Source organism: Poecilia latipinna, unplaced genomic scaffold (genome assembly GCF_001443285.1).
Source record: "Poecilia latipinna isolate Pla-1442-1.1 unplaced genomic scaffold, P_latipinna-1.0 Scaffold833, whole genome shotgun sequence".
NCBI lineage: Eukaryota > Metazoa > Chordata > Actinopteri > Cyprinodontiformes > Poeciliidae > Poecilia > Poecilia latipinna.
Window position 1 is genome coordinate 51,444 of NW_015113449.1, and position 19,164 is coordinate 70,607.

The 19,164-nt window shown below is 38.2% G+C and overlaps 2 protein-coding genes across 3 annotated transcripts; one reads left to right on the plus strand and one right to left on the minus strand.

The window, feature by feature from the left end:
- Positions 1-10,199: 10,199 nt before the first annotated feature.
- Positions 10,200-15,807, minus strand: stk16 (serine/threonine kinase 16). Its single transcript, XM_015047563.1, has 8 exons — positions 15,728-15,807; positions 15,067-15,193; positions 14,610-14,829; positions 14,392-14,525; positions 13,594-13,681; positions 12,870-12,998; positions 12,613-12,734; positions 10,200-12,341 (listed from the first exon to the last, which is right to left on the minus strand). The coding sequence occupies exons 2-8, from the start codon at positions 15,150-15,152 to the stop codon at positions 12,203-12,205; spliced, it is 918 nt and encodes a 305-aa protein (XP_014903049.1). The 5' UTR covers positions 15,153-15,193; positions 15,728-15,807; the 3' UTR covers positions 10,200-12,202.
- Positions 15,808-15,829: 22 nt separating this feature from the next.
- pcnp (PEST proteolytic signal containing nuclear protein) lies at positions 15,830-19,120 on the plus strand. Of its 2 annotated transcripts, none has more exons than XM_015047566.1 (5): positions 15,830-15,932; positions 17,150-17,376; positions 17,701-17,769; positions 17,862-17,917; positions 18,092-19,120. In XM_015047566.1, exons 1-5 carry the CDS (start codon positions 15,869-15,871, stop codon positions 18,201-18,203), a joined length of 528 nt encoding a protein of 175 aa, XP_014903052.1. In that variant the 5' UTR covers positions 15,830-15,868; the 3' UTR covers positions 18,204-19,120. The 2 variants fall into 2 exon arrangements, with proteins under 2 accessions (XP_014903052.1, XP_014903051.1); XM_015047565.1 differs by having other exon boundaries at positions 15,839-15,932; positions 17,147-17,376.
- The last annotated feature ends 44 nt before the right edge of the window (positions 19,121-19,164 follow it).

The window sequence follows — 19,164 nt, forward strand, 5'->3', positions numbered from 1 at the left end:
TTATGGTTTGTTTCCAAAATTCTGTATGTCCCAAATCTTATCAACCTATTGCTTTTCAATGTGCACAGAAAAAAAAACCCCAACATTTTGATAAAAAAAAAATAATAATGCTTGTTCCACCTTTGAGTAAACATCTTCTGGAGCTCTTCTAAGCAAAAATTCAACTCAAAACTTGTGCAAACTCACAAGTAAGAGATGCGACTTCATGGGAGCAGAAACAGGTGTGCTGCCTGGTTAGGAACCTGGTTAGGATTTTACAATATGGTGTTTGGTGCATGAATCCATAAAAAAATGTTGGCCTCATATTGTTTCGGTGCAGATAGTTTATTAGAATTATTCAGGCCTCAGTCCTTTCCTCCAGGAAGAAGTGTGTGTGTGCGTGTATGTGTGTGTGTGTATGTGTTGGTATTGTGTAGCTGATCCCATTTATCAGACTGGTTAACCCTTGGCAGCAAGTAGTAATTCGGAGCAGGACACTGGAGAGGGGGATGCAGGCACTTGCTCTAATTAAATCCCCCCACCGTCTACCCGCCAATACCAACACAGACAATCTCCCCTCCTCTGGCAGGGGGAAACAACTGACCTCCCGACCTCCGTCCCCCCCACCTCCCTGCTGCTCTCATCTCCCACCTCCGCTCCCCAAAACTGCAGAGACAAGTGGAGACGGTTCAGGTCTAATCAGAGCTGACACTCAGTGTCGCTGACATGGATCATAAATAATACATTTCAATTAAATGACCAGTTTTATATGAAGGATTGTCCTTGGAACTTGGTGCAGCGCAACGATGCATGCAAAGGCATATTTATGCAAAAGTCATCTCAACTGCAAGAAGGTTTAATGGGAACATCCTTATATATTTATAGTAACGGTGGTCACAAGGCAACAAGCTGAGGAGTTCGAAACTCAAAGAACAGCGGTTGTTCTTATCATGATTAAACACAGTAACGGTTTAAGGTTTCTTTCTGCACTGTGTTTGTCTGTAACAACAATGTTTGCTTTCCCAGGCCTGCTCAGGTAATCAACAAATGATGATGATGATGATGATGATGATGATGCTTTTGCCCTTTCTGTTTGTCGTTACAGTGTTGTTGACCGTTTCTAATCCATCCCGTTTTTTACATTTTTTTTAATTAGTTTTTTTTTATTATTGTCACATATGATCGTACCGCTGACTTAAAACAAATGTATCCCTCCTCTGCTTTCCAAAGTGATGACGGCAAATAAAAATGACATTAATATGAAAAGGTGTTTGCGCTGGTTTCTGGCTTTTGTGCAGCACGCAGGGTTCAAAAGCAGGTTAAGAGCGGGCCCATCTGTCCGGGTGACAGCATCAAAGGAACTGGCACCATTCACATGGAGCGAGGCGTTCCCCGGGCCGCTTGTTTGGGAAAGTTACACATGAACTCATGTTTATATGAGCGTGCCAGTACCTGGACCAGAGATTGTATGGAAAGACACATTAATTACAAAACTGCCTCCAGCTTTAACTAAAGAAAATCGACAATGGCAATGACTCAATACGCAGCATGAAATGTTTCTAATCTGAAAATAGAATATCAACAAATACGTAAAGTTGATATTTTAACAGTTTATTTTTTTTGGAGGTTCGTATTTTTCCAGACAAACTTGAGTTAGAGATTAATTAAATTCTCAGTTTGTATTCAGGAATCGATTAAATTTGATTTGAAAAAAAAAAAAAAAAAAAAAAAAAACATTTAAAAAAAACATTTAAACTGAAAGGTGTTTTGATTTTGATTTTGAACATTTAAATGTATTTTATTTGTTGGGAGAAATAGTCCTTCCAACTACATGAAACCTGAGGAAGAAATTTGTCGCTGTGGGATTGTAAGTTAACTTCTCTTCAGCCAGATACCAAATAAGAAGAAAACATGTTGGCTGGCAAAAAGTGTGGGCCTTTGAAAAACTGTCAAACTGAAAACATACAGTATTCTGAGCTAATAATATTTACAAACGTTTCCATTTTCTAAATTAATTGGTTCACATTGTTAAACACCAGTGGGTTTTACAAGCCCAGTGACAGAACTGTATGAAAAAAAAACAACAAAAAAAAAAACATCTGGTATTGACTCTGTATATTTTTTTTCAATGCCAAAAATGCTCAAGATATGTCAAAAGGCAAAATGCAGAATCATTAGTTATCTAACTAACATGGACGGTGGGAAGAAGTCAGAGGACGTGTACAGGGCGGTGACTGCATGGAAACTCCACACAAAAGGCCCCAGTTGGAACTTGAATTGACTCCACATCCACAAAAACATAACATTGATACAGTTCGATCAGCAATTTGAACAATTTTCAATAATGTCATCAGGTTACAGCCTTTAAAATTCTCAGTTTTAAAGTATCTAAGATATATTTTTTGGAGAGAAGCGATATGCAAGTTGTTGGGTTTACTTATGCTGCAGAATAATATGTAAACCAGATTACACGGTGCACATTACAGCAGGAGGATTAAACTTTTGACACATTTTGGAATTACAATATCAAATCTAACAAGATTCAAACAGATTTTAATTTTAAAGCTAACATACCCAGTAAGGTAAATTGTAGATTTTTTGAGAAAACTAATTAAAAATAGTCATTTGTCTTCTACACCAATTCTTGAACAAAAACAGTCAAATAGCAACAATAAAACAACAAGTTAATAATCAATCAGTAGAATTCCAATAAAATCATAATTTACACGCAGGGTACCAAACTGAAATTTTCAATAACATTTTTTTGTTACTGAAGGCAGCCAAGAGGAGAAGGTTTTGGTGATGCTGATGTAAAACAGCTATATATCTGTACTGTAGCTCTCTGTCACTTAAAGTTATCTAAGGTGTACAATTGATTGACAAACTGGCACAAGTGTTTTGCCTCTGTTTGGTGTTAATACGCACATCTTGCACCAGGTTACGGGGCACAAAACCTGTTTTCTTCCTAAACAGGTTGGCGGGACATTTCAATGATATTAATACTTTTGGGGCTCCACAATTTGCTTCCTGATATCTTAGCTGATTTCTTTTAATTTCCCCTTGATGCCACGCAAGGAAGCAGCACATTTGAGCTGCTGCCTTAGAGTTCATCACAGGTGCAGCTTCATTTAACCCAAAAGTTAACCAAACCTAAATTATCCAGTCACTAGCTTAAAAACCATGATGACATCATTTGTGTTTTCCCAACTTGTCTACAGCCATACTACTACTTAGTGCATGAATTCTCATCATTCTGGCATTTGGTGAATAAAAAAGTGTCTCGATAATTTTGACCAACAGGAGGTTCTGACTTAAAAATCAGACAGTGTGAATAAAAAGCTGTGTGTAAATATCTTGTTTCGACTACGTTCACCACAATTCTTTGGGGTTACTTGACGGTCACTATATGGAAAAAGAGATGAAATCCCCCATCAGAGAGCAACTTCAGTCACTAAATATGATAATAATAAACTTGAACGAACCTGATGTTGACAAATCTTTCCCGATGTTGCCGGTCTCCTTGTGCTGCTGCTGACACACGGAGGTCAAGCTATTCACCAGATTTGTATTCTATTTACATAAAAACTGGAGAGACGCGGGTGGGCGTGCGTCTGCATGCATGCATGGATACCGAGGGTCAAGTCAACATCTCATTTATATAATGGCTTCACGTTTATCGCACCCAGCCGTGACTGACAGGTGGAAATGACATCACTAAAAAATGTTTTTGGTTGTTGTCCTTCTTTCAGCACAGTAATACTCGCTAATGCAGATTCCACCAACAAGCTGTTTTCTACACTCATCTGCAAGATCTTTAATCCACCTTCTCAAACACACACACACACACACACACACACACACACACACACACACACACGCACGCACAATTTAATCCCACCTCTCACTTCATTTTACTGTCACTGCCACCTCACTGTGTCACCGGGATATCCAATTAGCATAATTGAGCCAGGTCAGATGAGACCTATAACAATCAGTGGAGGTGAAATAAAAAACAGCTCCTGATTATTACTTCTTGTCCTCATCCTGCGTTTCACCGCCCAAATTCAGCCCTGCCCCCCTACCCCCTCCCTCAACACACTCCAGTTTAACAGACTGGGACTGCTGTGTTCATTTATTTAAGAAAAAGCTTTGACATCTCAGATAACGGGGAGGAAGAAGAAGAAGGAGGAGGCAGAGGAGGTGGTTTCGGCCGTACCAGAGCTGAAATAGATGAGATGAGACTGGCTGCCACTCCTCTCATCAGCGTGACACAGCTGTCACAGCCCTATTTCAGGAAAATTAAACAGCCTTACGGTAAACGGGCCGGACCATGGGAGGAGGGGCTCAAGGGGAGTGGGTGAAGATGAATAAACTTGAAGTATGCAGGTAGGCTCTACCCCTCTCTCCTCCTTCTCCTCCTCCAACTTGTTCCTCCAAGCACCATGCACGCCTTTTGACATGATAATGGCTCCAAATTGATGAAGCCACTTCACTCATTCAGTGACAATGCCACCAGCAAAGGGACATAAAGGCTTTCCCCCGCAGCCCCTCATCCATCACTCCAGCGAGGATCTCCCTCCTGCCTGCCTGGCGCTGGACGGCCAACAACTTGTTTAATCAACTAATTTGGCCTCTTCTGGTCACCCTTAAAGACCGTGCCACCTCTGGATTATCTTGTCGTTTCACCCTCTTAATCAGCGCTGATTAACTGCTCATCAAACTATTAGCTTCTCCTTTGCTTTGCTGAGCTTAGCAAAGGTTAAAAGCCTGTAATTAAAAATTATCTGCCGGGCAGCAGTTCTTCTCTTTAATTGGCAAAAGATAATGTGCATCAGTGGTATATATTTTTAAATGAGCAGAAGAGCACAAGTGTAAATTAAAAAAAGAAATCTCACAGCCACAGCTCGGATAAACGAGTTTCGGTTTAAAAAAAGAAAAAAAAAAGTTTAGTCGTCTTTTACTTCTTTTACTTCAAAAGATCTGGGCTGGATTTACGAAAACACGGGTTCACTGGTCTTCAATCAGTTCTGGTGCCTTATCCTATCAGCAAAAGTTTATTTTATGAATGACAGTTACAATGGCTTTATAGTTAGATTCACACCAACCAACTTTAATGTTTTTTTACACCTTGTTCACACCAACATGTTTTTGGAAACATGGTTTTATTGGTGCATTTTTAAAATGAGCTTACAGCATCATTTCTAGGTGTGTCTTCATCCACACAATAAGAAAAGACCTAAAATGTCATGGTAACTGACCTTGGTGATGCAACACAGTCACAGAAATAAAATATAACGAAGTGGACTTGGTGCCTGCAGGTGTAATGCCTCAGAGTCGGGTGTTAGGTCAGAAGTTGACATCACTGCTTCTAAATTATTATTGGTGCAAAAAAAAAAAAAAAAAAATACAAAATTGAGATTTAACTTGTTTTTTCAAACTGGTCATTTATTTAAAAACGAATAAAGAAATATAGGCCCCAAGACAAAAGGGCCACTACCTTGGTTAAGCTCTTAAGGATGTTCTGCAGATCAGCATGTGCGCTGCCATTAAAATTCAGTCAAAAAATACATCATAAGGAGACAGACGGTCACTCAAGCAGAAATTCTTGCAAAATGTGTAAGTAGCCCATTTTTATAATATATGGTTCACTTATTAAGATGTGTTAAAGTGTTGGGTATAAATGTGTCACAGAGGCCAGATTTTCCAAGTCGTGTTATACAAACACATATAACAAGAGAACGAAGCAATTGTGTAATAAATAAAGAGCAACTTAATAGATATATGCTGCTGCTGCCATCACACACACACACAATAAAAAGAAGAGGTTATAAGAAATCATGTGCATTCACTGTTACATCTGTGGAGATGAATGTAAGGTTCATGTTACAATGTAAAAAAAACAAAAAAACAAACAAACACCCTAATTCCAAACATGGTAAGAAAGAGTGTTAACACTAATAATGAATTCATACTGCAAGATAAAATAAAGTGTGTAACAACCTTCAGGCATATGCAATGTGAAAACAGAGGGATTTTAAGCAACAATGCAACTGATTTGGGTCCTTAAATATCAATTCCTTTTTATTATTTTGTAGACACGACGAATAGCAGAGAGGGAAGGAGTTACTGTGGTTTTGTAGAACCATCACTAAAAGAAAGTTTCACTACATTTATCATAGAAAAGTGTTGGCGGTGCTTATCGACTGAGTCAACATGTGATTCAAACGCCTTGATTTCATTTGCACCATTCTTCCATTTTCACCCATCTGCTGCATGACGCATGCTTGAACAACTTCTGTTAACGTGTCGATTTGAAAACTGACAAATCAATTAAGGTTCCTCTGAGGAAGTAGTTAATTCTATCAATTGTTGTGGAGATTCAATGCAAAATGTATGTGTGTCCCTTTCGTATTCAGTTTCTTTACTGTGATACCACAAAACAAAATCTGGTGCAACAAACTGTACTCATGAGTCATTTAGTATAAATGTAATAATAAAATCAGATATTCTGTGAAGGTCTCAAAGATTTGTTCAAAACATTAATGAAAGGTCTTATAAGAGAAGTAGCCAAGATATCCACGGAAACTCTGGAGGAAGTGCAAGCATCAACAACTCTGGCAGTAGACTTTGACAATTATCAGTTGTGCAACATACAAATCAGCCGTACATGACGGAGTGACAAAGAGAAAGCCATAAGGTGAAGGCTTGTGTCGCTGCAATCTCTTTAATTTCAAACTAACTTGCCTTGCATTTTGTATTTTCCAAGGTTATAACACATTTCTTGAACTATTAAGCTCTTGCCAAAAATGTCAAACTCACTATTTTTAGACGTTAAGGTTTTTAAAAAAAATCAGTAAAAATACATATTCATGTTTTAAACTAGTTTAAGACTCGCAATATGTCACTATTTTAAGCATTGGCAAAAGTGTAGAAAAACAAGATTTTGCCTCTCATGGTGGCTTGGGTGACCTGCGTCTATTTTAATGCTGCAACTCCTTTTTTTTTTTAGCTTCCTGTTTAAAGCCATTTCCTTGCATCTTCGCATCAATCAGGCAGCAGATGGAGAGAGCCTGTAAAAGAATCTACAACAACCAACCTGGACTACCTGTACTGACCTTATGTGGCAAATAAAAAACTATCGATCCTCCTCTCCCCCAACTCCCACTTTAAAAGACTTATTGTGGAGCTCCATTCCATCTAATCACTTGGCAAAAGAGTCCAGGGTCTATATAAAGAATGAATAAATAAATAAATGAGAAAAAATTCCTGGGCCAACGTGTTGCTCTCACCTTTGTAGATGAAATTACCCGAAAAGCTGTTACAAATCAATATAATCAATGCAATCAGCTAACTGACACAGGCAATCTCCTGCCAGTAAGTAAAAATACCCCCGATGGAGATCTTTCAATATCTAGTGCCATAATTGCCCCCCGGGGCGACGTTAGGTGTAGCGTTTTGTACACTTAATTAAATTAGTGAGCTCTGCGGACGGGGTGGGTGGCCTGCCTCGCCGAGAACGGATAGGTCTGGCCTGGTGCCAGTAATTAAGGCAATACCTTTCTTGATTACGCCAATCCCCCTTAATGAACTCATTATGCATTTTAACCCAAACACTCCCGTGAATTAATGAGCGCGCAGAAAGCTCCTGGATGGACAAACCGCCCTGATCGCAGGCACAAGTCATAACTCATCCACTCAACGGGGCAGACGTAATGTCCATATTTTACTCTTTCGGCTGCAGCCAAGACCAATTTGGACTCAAGTGACAGCAAAAGTTCTGACTCTGGCCACATAAAGCCTTAGAGAAATAAGATCTGCCTGGCAAGTAACAACAGAAATTCACCAGATGACTTTACAAGGTTTTACCGGAATCGTAAAATAATTCTCTGTATTTAGTCGGGCTTGTTTGGCCATTTTTTTATAGACGCGTCCTCATGGCTTCCAAGCGTGCAACATGATTTAGAAGATTTAGACGCACTGCAGGCGAGGAGCAGGTTTGCGCTGACCCATAATGCTTCGCTAATTAAATAATTCACTAATTGATTCATTGCCAAATCAATAAAGACTGCAGATGGTTTATATATTGCGAGACCAGTTTGTGCAAGAGGACTTAGGTGAGGCTGCAGATGAAATATATACGGTTTCCTGTAAAAAGACAAGGTGCAACCAGCTGCCCTATGAATGAATGGGAGCGGTCCTTACAGTTGTCCTTAGGATCAAAATAACTGACCTTGTGGTTGTGTTGTAGGGCTTCACTCTGACCTTCAGAAGACCACGATTGTCAATTTAGTGAGTGCGAACGTGGGTGCACAGATCACTAGGGAGTCCGAGCTTTGTTTCTGGAAGAAACCAAACAAACCAAGAATTATTATTTCAAGCATAATGACTTCTTGGGACATTTGGATACTAAAAGGCATCTAAATTGTAAACACGTGGCAGATTGTGCTCTATTTATGATAGGTCACATTTGCAGGCCTGAACCTGGAAAGGCAGGAATTTTTATTAAATGTAATTGAAGCAAAGGCACAATGTAATATCTCGCTTATTGGAGAGGATGCAACTGTTGTAAATCCACCTGCATGAACAGTTTAATATTTGTTTCCAAGCACGCCGCCAGTACACAGAGGTAGATGAACAGTAAATTCTGCCTTATTGCCAGACGAAGGTGGTATTTAGAAGTTCAAAGCCATATTTAAACTTACTTTGGAGGCTTTGCTTTAGAATCATACAAACTCTCGTTACATCTAGGGTAGTTCACTTTGTATGAAACAGAAGCTATACAGATAATCCTAATAACAGAGTTCTGCATTCCCTGCTGAGGAGATGCACAGAACAAATAAATGTGTGGATAATTTTTGATATAAGAGGAAACAATCAAATGTCAGTACTGTACACCGCTTCTGTTATTAGATAGAAACGACTTAACAGGCAGGAAATCTGTGTGCGATGATGGACTCAGACCTGAGCCTTCATTGACACATACGCGCAGTCACAAAGTCAGTCTTCTGTCACCTGAAGAATATTTCCAGGATGAAATGACCAATGTCCGAACAAGATCTAGAAAACTTGACATTGCATTTATCTTTAGTCACATTGACTCCAGCAGCATACCAAAAATACGTTTAAGACCTGTTGTATTAATTTTCCACTCAGGTCTTATGATTCAAGTTCTACTCTGCATTCCCAGAATCAGAACCAAACATTGAGAAACAGCAATTCAGCTTGTATGAAGAAACTTCCAGAAAACTGCAAAAATGTTGAAACTCCATTTTCCTCTAAATCAAGGCTTTAAAATTAATTTCTTTAGTATTGTATTTGATTAATAACAGCTGGAATACAAAAAAAAATACAGTCTGTCCTTCGACCTCTCATTGCTTTGCTTCTACAATGTTTTTGCTTATTTGTAGTTTGATTTTCCTTTTACTCATGTAAACCACTTTGAATTGCCTCGTTACTGAAAATGTATCAGTTTATATGTTATTACATATAAACTTGTCTGGTCAAACGATTGTGGCTGAAGTTGGCTAGACAGTGTCGTTCATGACCTGAACCAATATGGGCTGGAAGGAGGAAACCATTACTCTGAAAACTAACTTTGGATAAAGCAACAAATTTTAGTGCATTTGTGTAACTACAGTCCACTTTGTTTTTCTTCTACTTTACACATTTGACATTTCAGGAGTCAGGATCAACTTAAATGACACAGGAGTATTCTACAAGATCAACCTAGCGATGCAGCTCATCTCATCTACACATATCATTTCAGTCATTTCTCTTCAAATAGCCAACATGTATATTTTCTGCATGAAGTTTGAACTTTCTGCCTGTGCATGTTCAGGTTTTCTAAGAGGTCTCGAGCATAGAAAAGATTCGAGCATAGGAAAGATTTGAGCATTAATCAAGATTCATTTTTCCTAAGTCTGAATGCAGCTTCTATTCTAACTACATCAACGATTGCTTAAAAGTTTGATTTATGTCTACAATTCAGTTTCAAGACTCTGATTTGTTTTACCATTTAGTTTTCAGTCAAAACATTAAAACAGTGAGACAGAAGCCATCATGCTGTGACATTGTGCTTGCAAACCTTGGTTCCCGGCATTCCTCGTCTCACCTTTACACAACGTATTTCACTGCAACGCCACTTTTTGACAGCAGGGGTCTCCACTGGCTTTTGTTTATTAAAGTATAAGCAGAGGAAGGAGCGCTTAGAATAGAGCAAATTAGAGGAAGTAGTTTTATTTCATAATTATTACAAAGTGTACAGAATATAGAATGCTACATATTTAACATTTATACACTCATCATTACAGTGCGGAAAATATGAGATGTTTTTTTTTGTTTTTGTTTTTACCAATTTCCAGTAATCATAAATAACCTTTTAATAACGACTGACTCACATCGTTCCACTGTCTTACCAGCAGCATTAAAGTAGGTTTTAATTTGCAAAAACACAAGACTTTAAAGTCATTGCTTGAAACCAACCGTTGCATCAAAAGAAGATGTTTTTACACCAAAAAGTCAATAAACTCTAACTGTACAACTCAAATAACAAAGCTAATTTGGCTCTTCATGGTCAAAATATTACTGCGTTACAGCCGCAAAAGCAATAAATTAATTATGACTGCCAAAAACATTTGTTTTTCCAGGTACCTTGGTAATCCACTAGTGTGGATCTTCGGTTATGTAAGCATACCCTGAGAAAACTAAAGTGTGAAACACACACACACACACATACGTGTCAGGAAATCAATACTAAACACAGGCAATTCTGGAATGCAAAATACTAATTTGATTAAAACACTATTATAAACATAAAAATGATACGATAACAAGAAAAGTGTCATCCTGCAGTAGCATAAACCGTACCGCCTCAACATACTGTCAATATATGTTTTTCTATGGGATTACTGAATCTAAAAAGCCGTTTTCTTGATTATATAACCTTTGGTCTAATCATCAGATTTGTTGTTTTTACCTACTTGTGATGTAAGACATGGAAATCTGGAACTGTAAATAAAGTGTCAGTAAACACAGATGAATAATCACAGCACTATGTAGACACACACTGCACTGGTGACTCCAACTGGGGCTAAAAGATGGCGTTTATAAACAGAGAAAATGTGAAGGTGTTGTCTAAAAATAACAGCTGATGTTTTAAAAACAGATGTTGGACCAAAACTGAGGAGAAACAGATAAACATTAGTCCTTTTTCACAGAGAATGTAACCCAACATGCTAAATTCAAGCAACATTCATTCACTGGAAAGTGTCAATTTCAATATTATCCGACTATAATAATGACAATATTCATAAAAACTATAACTATATCCAACAAGAAATTGACGCTTGCTTCATTTTTTTCCCATTAAACATAAAATAATTTTCTTTGTTAAAATACACATTTCGAGCTAAATATCAGGCATTCAAACTTCACAAAGTTGGGTCTCTACAGCAACCGTGCCTTATGTGTGTCAAAGGAAACAAATTGAGGCCGTCTATTAGTGCAATCAGCTGGCAGCTGATTTCAGCTTCATTGGAATGGCAATGCAGCGACTGCATTGCTGTGCCCAAACGTTACAATATATCGCTTACTGAAGCAGGACAGGAAGCTGCAGGTACTAAATATACAGCATTGGCTATTTGTCCCAGGTTAGCTTTGGAAAAAGGAGGACAGAGTGGCACCCTGTAAGATGTAAATAACTAAATCCTCCAGCCATTTACTCAAAATTGACCTTTTTACGTAATGTAGGTTTGGATTCATTTTACTCAGAACAGATAAAGCCAACAAGATATGACATGATGAATGATTTTGTCTGCTTTTTGGTAAACCCAGCGAACACCTCTCCCTTTTTCCCAGAACTATTCAAAGGCTAAAATGAAATGCCGATCATTTGAGAAAAACATGAACTATTCATTCCCTTTAACAGCCATCAAGAAAGAAAGAAAGTGAAATTATCCTAATACCAACGACAGGGTAGTGCATTGCACTTTAGAGTGTGAAACAATTTAAGGCATTTATTTAATTTTGCTTTAAAAGGATTAAGCAATTAATTAGATAGCAACTGTCACGATTTAAAAAAACAAAAATAAAAAAAAAACAAAAAAAAAAGCAATTTACACTTTAAGAGAACAAATAAAAGGTGAGATTTCACCGTGGAACTAAGCGAAGGTACGCTGACGTGGTGAAGTGTCCATGGCCCTACATGAAGTGCACCACGCAGGAGTCACACCATGTTGGTCTGAGTGTTTGGACTGCGGCTCTGCAGGTCCTGGACCTGGTCGAGGACCCAGCCGACGCCCGGTCGCTCCTGGGGATTCGAAACCATTATGGAGCTCAGCAGCGTCTGGAGACCGTTGGAGTAACTGAATCAAAAACAGACACACAAAAGATTAATTCACCTCCAGTGATGCAAATGTTGAGCTAATAGTTTAGATTTGAATCACAAACGACAAGAATTTTACTTGTTGTTATTTTGCTGGAAGAAGTCGTCAAAAGCAACAAGACACAGTACAAGACGGAAGTAGTGGATGAAAAATGCAAGAAGTGTAAAGAAATCTTGGTTAACAACTGCTACAAAACTTTGAAAATGCTGTTGTAAGTGCTCATCCTTGTTGTTGCAGTTTGAATACTGACCTACAAGTTGAAGGGATGGTCACTGGATTCTGGACAGCCAGAGCGACACTGTCCCCCTTCTGAAAGATCAGATCATAAGGGCCCTCCAGCATCATCATGCAGTACAGCACGCAGCCCAGCGACTGGAGGTTTATGGAAACACACACAGAAGGAGAACTAAAGATTTTCACTTTTATTTCAAGCGTCGGAGAGATCCAGAGTTAAATACAGTAAATAAACTGGACAATTTGCTCAAAACGGGGAGGAAGACGTCTTACCCAAATATCAGTACGCTCATCTATAATGCAGTGACTTTCGACGTTAAAGAGTTCAGGAGCTCGGTAGGAAATGGTACATCGTTGGGCCGCCCAGTCCTGCACAGTCATGGCTTCTCTGGATCCTCTGACCTATTTAAAAAAATAAAAAACAGATCAATAAGTATTAAAGTCCTGACAGGGTGAGTAACGCCTAAAAGTAAATCTGGTAAACTTCAACGTTCACAGCACAAATAAAACTAAAATACAATCTTTGACACCATTTCTGAACATCCAAGTTATGAATTCAAAGAGAAATGCTTTTTTCCCCCTGAATTAACAGATAAAAACGGTGCTGTTGATTTGAAAACAAAATACATGTACAATGGCTGCACTGAGAAAAACTACCAGAAAGACAGAAGATGTTAGGATGTGAGCCTCATCTTATGGAGAGTTATAATAGCATCAACAATGCTAAGCTGCCACCTAGTGGTGAAAAACCAGAACCTTTTATTGAAAAAGAAAACCTGTTGGAGTATTCAGCATCATTTATGAATTAATGGCAGCTATATACTATGTTTTAACACTTCTGTCTCTGCGACAATATGTGTCTAAGTGACAACATGTGTTGCAGTCTGTTGATCACATCAAATTAACTTCATAATTTTATAGGCGGCTATCACCATGTGAACATATTCACAATTGATAAGTAAAGATTTTCCAACTTTCCATAGATGTCCACTATTACCTCAATTCTTGCCCGGTTCATTGAGCCCAGATCCATTAGAACTGGCCGGTCTTCCTCATCCAAGAGAACATTTGTGGGTTTCAGATCCCTGTCAGATTTAAATAAAATTACACAAATGGTGGACAATAATAACCAGACGGCTTTTTACACACAAGTCAGTCACAAAGTTATAAACACTGAAAGCTGAATTCTGTAGGAATGGCAAACTTAGAATGTTTTGGCAAACAAAAAAAAAAAAAAAAAAAAAAACCCAGCACATCAGCAGACTTGCTAATTTAAATGTTTTTACACAGCAGTGCTGTCAAATATTCATACACATCACTCTTATCACACTATGTTTTCAATAATCAAAAGCCTTCATCACTCTTCTCGTGCTTTTCTGTGATGGACGAGCAGATTGGGCACAGATGAATAAAACTAATCTTATTAATCTGTTCATGAGCATAAGTCTCAACTTCTGTAGTTATGATATTGGGCAGGCTGCGTGTTAACATGCAAGATATGATTAGCTGTTCCGCTTCACATCGCCCCTCCATGATGTCCATCGTCAATAATTATTTGCAGTGTTTCTGCAGATGGTTATTTCTTTCTTGGACCAAATAAATGAATATTTACTTAAAACAACTGCATCTAAAAAAATATGTGAAACTAATCTGTATTTCTTTATGGAATCCTCCTGTGATCATATCTTTTACATAGACCCACTTGCGCTTTGTGTTTTGGCACATGGATGCATACAACATCACATAAACTACAACAAATACGATTTGCTCATCTCTGAAAGTTGGGCGACGTTACCTGTGGGCATAGCCTTTGTCATGAATAGTCTTCAAACCAGAGCAGATTCCGCGGAAGATTTTCAAAATCTGGTTTTCTGGCATTGAGCTCCCTTTGTCTCTTAGCTTCTCTAAGACAGACCACAGGGTTCCTTTCTGCTCACAAACACACAAACAAATCACAACAGGATCACACTGTGGCAAGTTTCCTTCGTCCTCCAAATTACAGCATCGACTTACTCTAACGTAAGGCAGAAGTAGCCAGGCTTCCGTCTTGCCTCCGCTGTCAGAGAAGGCATATGCAACCAGGCTCAAGATGTTGGGATGATTAAACATCTGATGCATTTCCACCTCCGTCTGAGCCTCCTGGCGAGCCTGGCGATCATGACATAAGATCCTCTTCAGAGCGTAGAACTGTCCGTCCTTTGCCCCCTCAACCAGATCAACGTAGCTGAACCCACTGAATTGACAGAGAGAAAGCCGGTTAGAGGAAGCATGACAATAAAAGGGGGGGGGGGGGGGAAGGGAAATTTCGCATTTTGGGGTTTGCATTAAAAAAAAAAAAAAACTTAATTAGGGCTGCTGTGTAAAAGACAGAGCTTATATTTTGCATGATTTACAGTAAGATCCATTACAATAAATATAAAGTTGCACAGCAGGTGACATGAAACCTTACAACACAATCAAGTCAACTCACCCTTCATCCAGTTTCTGGACAAAGTAGTACTTTTTGTTATCAATGGTGATGGAACCACGGGAGCATATACACAGGGCCTGTCCCATGCCGACTGGTACATTGTTTAACCAAAAACTTTACAAAGAACCTAAGAGAAACAATAAAGAAATTAGAAATACATGCATGAACAGAGGGCACATGCCTATGGTTTTACATATGCTGGTTGAAGGGTAATTAACCCTGAAGCCTGTGGTAGCATTAAATACATTAATTCCGAATGCTTTAAACTGTTTCAAGTTCTATTCAAACCCAGAAATGTAGGAATTCCTTCCCTGTAATGACTCAATCATCAAACAAACCTTTTCGATTAGAGGTGACGTTTCAAGGCTCAAGGAAATAAGTTGTAAAACATTTCAAACCCCTGGGTGGATTTAAAAAAATACCAGCGAAAAAGAAATTATGCGACATTATTTGGTAATAATGTGGATTAATATGTAGGATATTAGTCGCATGCTACCTTAAGATAGCAGTGCCACAGAAAACGAAGGTTAGCTAACACAACACACAGACAGTATTTTCAAGCAATCTGGAATGCAGTTACCGTCTTAATTTCTTTTATATGTCTTAAAACTGATCCCCTGACATAATGTTTTTCTTAACTTGGTAACTGAATATTTCTTACCTGCTTCTCTCTTTCCCTTACAAGTTAGCTTGATATAATTTTTGTGTTTTTTTCCCCCTTCTGCTGCTTCTTCTTCGTCTCTATTTTGCGAATATTGTGAAGTTCATAAATCAAACAGCGCCAAATAAAGACTAGTGGCAGATGCCAGAGAAAGATATGATGGCGGATAACAGGCCTGTCAGGAAAAATAGCTCCGACGACGGAGGTGATACTTGTGCTGTTTTGATGTTTAAAATCTAGTTAACACATAACAACTGTTAAATAGTATATTGATGTGCTACCCGTTTGCTTAAAAGAAGCTCGTCCTACAAATAGACGTTTTGTGAACTTCAACGAGAGAACTACATGTTAGCTTTAGCTGGCTACTGCTAGTACCATTAACGCTGGATTAAGGCTGCAAGTAATGTTACTTAAAGTGTGTTAATGAGGCTACACACCATGAGCGAAGAGAATTACTGATCATTTACATGAGTTTAGGTAACAGTAGTCTTTTGTTATTTGCTAAGTTAAGCTAAGAATTTGCTAAGCTAACTTAGCACAGGCAGTTGCAAGGCAAACCTCTTGATGTAAGAGGAATTGGAGACACTATTAAATTACTTTTTGATTTATTGATGGCTAGATAAAAGAATAATGAAATAAGCAACTGCATTCAGTTTTTAATGCTGTTGGCTTTATTTTATCATTTTTATTTGGCTGGTGTTAAATGCCAGATGAAAAATGTGTCTAATTAAAATCACACCATATCTATATGGTTTGTATCTGACTGAAACCACTATGAATTTTTGTTTTAAGGTAACCATGCATCGGTAGTAATAGTAGTATATTAAATATGATTAGCTCTTTTTTTAAGAATATGCTCTGTTTATGCTGCATAGTAGTGATATTCATGTGCATTCATTTTCACAAATCCTGAATAGACCTTTTAATATAATTCTTCATATGTGATCATTGTTTTTTTTTTCTCCCCCAACAAATCAAAAATCATTTCCTAGTTAGGGAAAAGGCATTGAAATAATCTACCTACTATGTAGTGTAGGTAGTCACTACATTGTGACTACCTTGATATAAAGTAGAAAGCCTGCATGATCAAGTTTAAAGGCATTTGAAATATGTTTTTAAGAAACTAACCTTTTATTCTAGAATAATTTGACTAGCACTGTCACTGTTAAGATGGCAGCTGCAGTGACTTCAGTGTATCAATTCATGTTTTCTTCTAGTTTGTAATATCTGCAGTTTTCCTAGTGCTATCCTTGGCTCCATATGTGGTGTAAACTCTATCAGCTACTGCCATTAACTGTGACATTCATAAATTAGACTTGCAATCTGAATTCTAAGCAAATAAGAACTTAAATTGTAGCTTTGAACACTCCCAGATCCCACAAAGCAGTTGTTCACCTTGGTGAGTTGTCTTGCCTCAAGCAGGGCCACAGGAGGAGGAGGACAGAGTGAAAACTAAGCCTGTCTCTTGTAGCACTGGGGGGGCAGATGGGACTGCTGTCAAACGCACATCTCAGCATCTTACCCCTGAAGACGAGGACGAGTCCTCAGCAGACCAACCAGCACCATGCAAAACCTCCAAAATTGGCTTCAGCATGGGCAGTAAAATGGCGAAGAAATCAAACCCTATTTCTATCAAACTAGGAGCAACGGTAAGTGTTGAGCAGTATATCTTTACAGAATACAATTTGTGCAGATAGTATTGTGAAAGTAGTTGCAGAACAGCCTTAAAATGAACACACTTAGGTCTGAGCCATGGAAATTTTGATGTCTTTGGGTTATAAAGATAAGCAGATTCTATTTCCATGTGTTTGTGTTTTGAAACAGCCTAAAGTTGGTTAATTACTATTTTTATTTTATATTTTTTACTTAACTCTTACTGAATATGAGGATGTCTTTTTGTTACTTTACAAAACAAGGAAGTGTGATGCTGCTTTGCCATTTTACTTTGTTATTTTGTCCCTGACCGGTTCTAGAAACCCAAGGAGGTAGTGCCATCACTTCCTCCAAAAAAGCTGGTGTCAGTTTTTAACGAAGATGATGATGTAAGTACCCGCTCAGGAAAAAAACAAAAACGTCATATGAAGTGGAATCGATGAAAAGTAGCTGATGTTAGTTTTTTTTTTCCCTTGTGCAGAGCGAACCAGAAGAAATGCCTCCAGAAGCAAAGATGAGGATGAAGAACATTGGGAGGTACAAAAGCTGTGACAGTTTTGCCTGTTTTTGTTTTAGTAAATCAGTTTTTTATATATATATTTTTTTTTTTTTTTTTCAAAAAGAAAAAAAAAACACATTTTGTGAGGGAGATTTTTTTTGTGTGTTAACTTTTTCTTAACTTGACCTAAGACGATAAACTTATCTTTTCAGGGAGACCCCAACATCTGCAGGCCCCAACTCCTTCAACAAGGGCAAGCAGGGCTTCTCTGATAATCAGAAACTCTGGGAGAGGAAGCTGAAGGCCCAGTCTGACAAGTTGTAAATCACTGCCACAAAGTTCTGTCACTAAATGACATTTTTGTACTTGTTAATGTGAGATATCTACGAAGGCTCTCAATTTTGTCTCTGCAGCCTCGGTTTGTACAACTTGGCGCACAGCAGTGAAGGCTACTTTCAGTCTTCCACCTTGTGTTTACGCTTTTAACCACAGCTGGTTGATCTTAACTCAAGAGGAGACATTTTGCCTGGTGCCTCTTGTCTCCAGAGATGTGGAGTAGTAATGACGAAGGGAGAAGATGGCCAGAAAATAATTTACTTTTTTCTTCGCTACGTCTTGCTTTTGTTTTGTTGGCTAATTGGATGATTGGGATAGTCTCTGTCCTCATGCTGTTACCGTTTTTGTTCCCTCCTCCATGCGCTGGTATGGTTTAATCCTAACAAGCATGTTGCTTGTCTGACGTTGGTGTAAAAATGTACATAGTGACAATGTTTTATTTTTTAATCCACAAACTAGTCGGTGGGTTAAATTATTAAGTGTAGGTTTTTATTTTCTTTTTGTTTTGCTTTCAGATTAAATTCTTTTTTGAATTTAGATCTTCACTTTTACTGCACAGCCCTTTGCTTTTACCAACTCCCTCACCTATGAGAACACTTTTTGTTTTAATTTCTGCCTCATTTGCCCTGTCAAACATGCAGCCGAAATCCAGTTTGTCGCGCTTGCAGTAAATGTTCTCTGTTGTCAAATATTTAAACATTGAATCGTTACCATACACACTTTCTTGGTTGCCCTTTTGTTAAAATTAGGTACTTTCCCAAAACTATTTTCCTTTTGAATTTAACTCATCAACATGTGTGTTGTGTCTTCAACTCTTTTCCCACTATCCAAAATGTATAGTTTTGATTTTTCTGTGGATTACGCAGCCATTCGTTCTGACATCTCTGAATAAAATATATCAACTATTGCTGTTGTCTTTGTTTCAGTCATGTCTAGTGAGTATGAATTT